The following is a 6,000-nucleotide window of genomic DNA, read 5'->3' on the forward strand; positions in this document are numbered from 1 at the left end:
ACAAAATACACATTCGTTATCAAAATCTATCTTGAATCTGTGTATAATAGAGGTCTTTACAAGGTAGATTCTATGAATGAGTTTGTATGATGCTTCTTTCACCTTATTAGATATACAATATTTGCCAGACAACAACGAGACTTTGTTCCAGTTCACTTGTCCTAGGGCTGCATTCCAGTACATTTTAGCAGAGGGAATAGTAACATATTGACATAGTTTCCTTATATACATGTTATTACATTTCTAGTTTAAAATGTAAATTCCTTCTAATTGTATTGAGGCTACAAAATCCTCAACAGTTGCACTTGGAGTATTGTTATGTTCTCCTAAAAGAAGAATAGCACCTTTACGGACAGCTATAACAACAATTTGATACTCCTCAGGAGTGAATATAACATTGTGTGTTCTCATAAATTCTGGATAATCACATAGTTGTCCATCATTATTCAATAATTGTTTAACCCAGATAAGGCTGTTGTCAAACCAGTTCTGGAAAAACAAAGACTTTTGTAATTTATTATTTTTGTCTTTATAATTCCAGATTGTAAATCTATGTGGGGAAAAATTGTTTGTACATAAGGTTCTAACACGTTTCAGGTAAGACCCAGATGCAGAAGTAACACAAGTTTATTACTAATACAGGGGCAGGCAAAACGACAGGTCAAAGGCAGGCAGAGGTCAGTGATCCAGTATGGGTTCAAAAGTTCCAGTTAAATCTCTTTTCAATTTTCTCTACAATAGGATAGAAATTTAAGTTGGCCCGTTCTTTCTGATCTTTGCTAACTTTAATATCAAGATATGTGATCACAACTTTTACAGGGATATTACATACTGAGGTTAAGTCACATCTTTTCAACGCAAATAATTCACATTTCCTAATATTCAGAGATAAACTTGATTCATGTGAGAAGGCATCACTATGATCTTTAAAAAAAATTGTGGTTTTGTCAGCCAATTGTGAACATTTTATCTCTTTATCTTGTATCTGAATATGTCACACCCTGATCTGTTTCACCTGTCTTGTGCTTGTCTCCACCCCCCTCCAGTTGTCGCCCATTTTCTCCATTATCGCCTGTGCATTTATACCTGTGTTTTCTGTTTGTCTGTTGCCAGTTCGTCTTGTCTCATGAAGCCTACCAGCGTGTTTTCCCCTACTCCTGTTCTCTTCAGTCCCTGTTCTCTTGTTGTTCTGGTTTTGACCATTCTGCCTGCCCTGACCTGAGCCTGCCTGCCATTCTCTACCTTACTGACTCTGCCCTGGATTACCTACCTCAACCTGATCTTGACCTGTTGTTTGCCTGCCCCGAGTTTTCTCAACAAACATCTATGATTCGAACTGTCTGCATGTAGGCCTTATACTGAGTCTGACCTAGCAGACTTGGACCAGCTCCGCAACGCACACTCCTCCCAAGGAGCCACCATTGGGAGACACGAGCAGTTACTTCAAGGTCTTATGGAAGAATTCCAGACCTTGGCAGAATGCCACGACCGTGCTTTCCATACATTGCTGGAGCAAGTCTGAGGATTGTCTATTAGACAGCCAGCTCCTACCGAACTTAAAACTTTCCACCTTCTCAACTACTATCCCGTCGATGTGGATAGGGGGGTGGTCCCTCTGCTGTTTCCTGAAGTCCACGATCATCTCCTTTGTTTTGTTGATGTTGAGTGTGAGGTTATTTTCCTGACACCACACTCTGAGGGCCCTCACCTCCTCCCTGTAGACCGTCTCGTTGTTGTTGGTAATCAAGCCTACCACTGTAGTGTCGTCTGCAAACTTGATGATTGAGTTGGAGGCGGGCATGGCCACGCAATCATGGGTTAACAGGGAGTACAGGAGAGGGCTGAAAACGCACCCTTGTGGGGCCCCAGTGTTGAGGATCAGCGGGGTGAAGAGGTTGTTTCCTACCCTCACCCCCTGGGTGCGGCCCGTCAGAAAGTCCAGGATCCAGTTGCACAGGGCGGAGTCGAGACCCAGGGTCTCGAGCTTAATGACGAGTTTGGAGGGTACTATGGTGTTAAATGCTGAACTGTAATTGATTAAAAGCATTCTTCCATAGGTATTCATCTTGTCCAGATGGGTTAGGGCAGTGTGCAGTGTGATTGCGACTGCGTCGTCTGTGGACCTATTGGGGCGGTAAGCAAATTGGAGTGGGTCTAGTGTGTCAGGTAGGGTGGAGGTGATATGATCCTTGACGAGTCTCTCAAAGCACTTCATGATGACGGAAGTGAGTGCTACGGGGCGATAGTCGTTTAGCTCAGTTACCTTAGCTTTCTCGGGAACAGGAACAATGGTGGCCCTCTTGAAGCATGTGGGAACAGCAGACTGGGATAGGGATTGATTGAATATGCCCGTAAACACTCCAGCAAGCTGGTCTGCGCATGCTCTGAGAATGCGGCTGGGGATGCCGTCTGGGCCGGCAGCCTTGCGAGGGTTAACACATTTAAATGTTTTACTCACGTTGGCTGCGGTGAAGGAGAGCCTGCAGGTTTTGGTAGCGGGCCGTGTCAGTGGCACTGTATTGTCCTCAAAGCGAGCAAAGAAGTTGTTTAGTTTGTCTGGGAGCAAGACATCGGTGTCCGGGACAGGGCTGGTTTTCTGTACTCTGGAGCGGGATCGATTTGGAGGTGGAGGGTCCGTCACGTTCTGGGGCGATGTGTCAGAGCATCATTGGACTGAGCTTGTTGTCATTGCAGGCAATCTCAACGCTGTGCGTTACAGGGAAGACATCCTCCTCCCTCATGTGGTACCCTTCCTGCAGGCTCATCCTGACATGACCCTCCAGCATGACAATGCCACCAGCCATACTGCTCATTCTGTGCGTGATTTTCTGCAAGACAGGAATGTCAGTGTTCTGCCATGGCCAGTGAAGAGCCCGGATCTCAATCCCATTGAGCACGGCTGGGACCTGTTGGATCGGAGGGTGAGGGCTAGGGCCATTCCCCCCAGAAATGTCTGGGAACTTGCAGGTGCCTTGGTGGAAGAGTGGGGTAACATCTCACAGCAAGAACTGGCAAATCTGGTGCAGTCCATGAGGAGGAGATGCACTGCAGTACTTAATGCAGCTGGTGGCCACACCAGATACTGACTGTTACTTTTGATTTTGACCCCCTTTGTTCAGGGACACATTATTCCATTTATGTTCATCACATCTCTGTGGAATTTGTTCAGTTTATGTTTCATTTGTTGAATCTTGTTATGTTCAGACAAATATTTACACATGTTAAGTTTGCTGAAAATAAACGCAGTTGACAGTGAGAGGACATTTCTTTTTTTGCTGAGTTTATAAATGTATGCTATAGTTATGAAACGCCGTTTGGGTCTTTACGTGTCAAAAAAGATACACATCAAATAACACAATTCTATTATAGAATGTTGTTTGTGCTGAATTTGCACGTGCAAGCCAAGCGCCACCACTACTATCAGTAGCACTGTCAAAGCTGTTCAAAAAACAGTCTGCAAACAAGCAAACACCGGCCACAAACGATGTGTTTACAATACCGTATTGGTAATAAGGCATTATTTGTTCGACTGCAACTTCCTTGGTATTTAGCTAGCTTTAGCCTAGCTAGCACCAATACAACTTGCCGTTTTGATGTGTTTTTGGGGAAGAACATTGTTTGCATCAAATCCATCAGCTAGTTAACTTTTTTACGACCAGCACTGTCCAGAGATTGGGGAAGGCAGCACTGTCCAGAGCTTGGGGAAGGCAGCACTGTCCAGAGCTTGGGGAAGGCAGCACTGTCCAGAGCTTGGGGAAGGCAGCACTGTCCAGAGCTTGGTGAAGGCAGCACTGTCCAGAGCTTGGGGAAGGGCAGCACTGTCCAGAGCTTGGGGAAGGGCAGCACTGTCCAGAGCTTGGGGAAGGGCAGCACTGTCCGGAGCTTGGGGAAGGGCAGCACTGTCCGGAGCTTGGGGAAGGCAGCACTGTCCGGAGCTTGGGGAAGGCAGCACTGTCCGGAGCTTGGGGAAGGCAGCACTGTCCGGAGCTTGGGGAAGGCAGCACTGTCCGGAGCTTGGGGAAGGCAGCACTGTCCGGAGCTTGGGGAAGGCAGCACTGTCCGGAGCTTGGGGAAGGCAGCACTGTCCGGAGCTTGGGGAAGGCAGCACTGTCCGGAGCTTGGGGAAGGGCAGCACTGTCCGGAGCTTGGGGAAGGGCAGCACTGTCCGGAGCTTGGGGAAGGGCAGCACTGTCCGGAGCTTGGGGAAGGGCAGCACTGTCCAGAGCATGGGGAAGGCAGCACTGTCCAGAGCTTGGGGAAGGCAGCACTGTCCAGAGCTTGGGGAAGGCAGCACTGTCCAGAGCTTGGGGAAGGCAGCACTGTCCAGAGCTTGGGGAAGGCAGCACTGTCCAGCGCTTGGGGAAGGCAGCACTGTCCAGCGCTTGGGGAAGGCAGCACTGTCAAGAGCTTGGGGAAGGCAGCACTGTCCAGAGCTTGGGGAAGGCAGCACTGTCCAGCGCTTGGGGAAGGCAGCACTGTCCAGAGCTTGGGGAAGGGCAGGTGCGCGAGACAACTTTACCAGCATCATAGCGATACGTATCGATTAATCGTTGTGACATATGAAATACGAGTGATAGTGTAATCAATGTGTAATAACTAAGTAAAAAACGAATGTGCGTGTTAAATTATTATGTGACGTGCAGTCATATTCAGGTCCTGATTGGTCAACAAGCTTATTTGACACTTGACGTGTATCTTTTTTGACATGTAAAGACTCAAACGCGTTCCATACATAGCATCCAAATGTTGACTCTATTGCGCGCCTCAAGGTGTCACGTGACTGGCAGGCTGGTCTATCTGATATCGGTCAATTCCCTTGCTCAGACGTTGCGTGCATCAACCAATGGTTGCGTGACACGTAATCGACCGCGTCATCGACTGACAGATTGCTATAACATTAGATGTGGATTGCTGATATTTAAAATGTCTATACAGGTGTTGTAAGATCTGGCAGGCATCGGCAACTCCTGGGCAGAGGAACGCGCCAATAGCCGTCTGTCCAACATCAAACGATGTATGAGTAAGTAAATGTATCGAAAACCGTCCAAATCCTCTTCAGGTACTTGTTTTTCTAAATTACTTCTCTTTTTTTGTGTGCTATGAAGCGCTTTGAGATTCTTTGAAAAGCGCTATATAAATGGAATGAATTATTATGAAATAAATATTACATGGCCTAATTAATGGCCTAAATTGTATAGCCTATAGCTTGGACACACGAGTTTATGACAGGGTGTTCTTATTTCTACAAAATATCTCCACATAATGATCCCAATATTAAATGTACATGTAAATATACACGCCAGAAAATGTTGTTCGGTTTGTAAATGTTTAGGAGATCATGCAAATCTGCTGTCAACACCATAATAATAAAGGCCTTGTAGGCTATGTAAATCGGTCGGATAAATGATCGCAAGCTGGTTATTGCTGAGATCACAATTCCAGTTGATATTTACGATTTTACCCTCAACGACCATTGTAATTGTGAAACCACCACCACCTTGGAAAGTAAACCTTTATTCCGATAACAATCATATTAGACTGCATGCTATTCAATCATGCCTCCATTCACATTCTCAAGCCCGAATCATAGAACGACATTTTTACCTTTCAGACTCGCTCCAGGTCTGTTCTGGCGACGAGGTCCAATCCATATATTCCGTCAGTTAAAGGGTAACCTTGCGGGGAAACCCGAGCATATCATCCTGCCATTAAAGGTTTCGATAAAAACACGACATGTTTGTGATGGGTTCTCCACCCATTACTGCGCTTGGAAGAGGCTGCGCGCCTTGAAATGTGCCAAGGAGGCTGCGGGGGGTACTGTCATACACACGACCCTCTACACCCCTCCTCCAGCTCAACATAAAAGTCGCAGTGTTGCCTCGAATGTTTCTAAGATGTCTATGGGGTTTAGGAGAATATGATGTTTTAGATAGAATGTCTGACAACAAGAACTTTCAGAATGGGCTACATATCTTTTGAACTGGTAGATACAGTCAGTGG

At 46.2% G+C, this 6,000-nt stretch overlaps 1 protein-coding gene across 1 annotated transcript in view; it reads right to left on the minus strand.

Annotated features, from left to right (window-relative positions):
• Window positions 1–5,796, minus strand: part of LOC106600560 (myomegalin) — an 82,614-nt gene extending 76,818 nt beyond the window's left edge. The window contains exon 1 of the mRNA XM_014192019.3: window positions 5,605–5,796. Coding sequence (XP_014047494.3) covers window positions 5,605–5,651 — 47 coding nt within the window. The 5' untranslated portion in view covers window positions 5,652–5,796. The remainder of the gene's footprint in view (window positions 1–5,604) is intronic.
• Window positions 5,797–6,000: the final 204 nt, after the last annotated feature.

Source organism: Salmo salar, chromosome 03 (genome assembly GCF_965601325.2).
Source record: "Salmo salar chromosome 03, fSalSal1, whole genome shotgun sequence".
In the NCBI taxonomy this organism is placed as follows: Eukaryota; Metazoa; Chordata; class Actinopteri; order Salmoniformes; family Salmonidae; genus Salmo; species Salmo salar.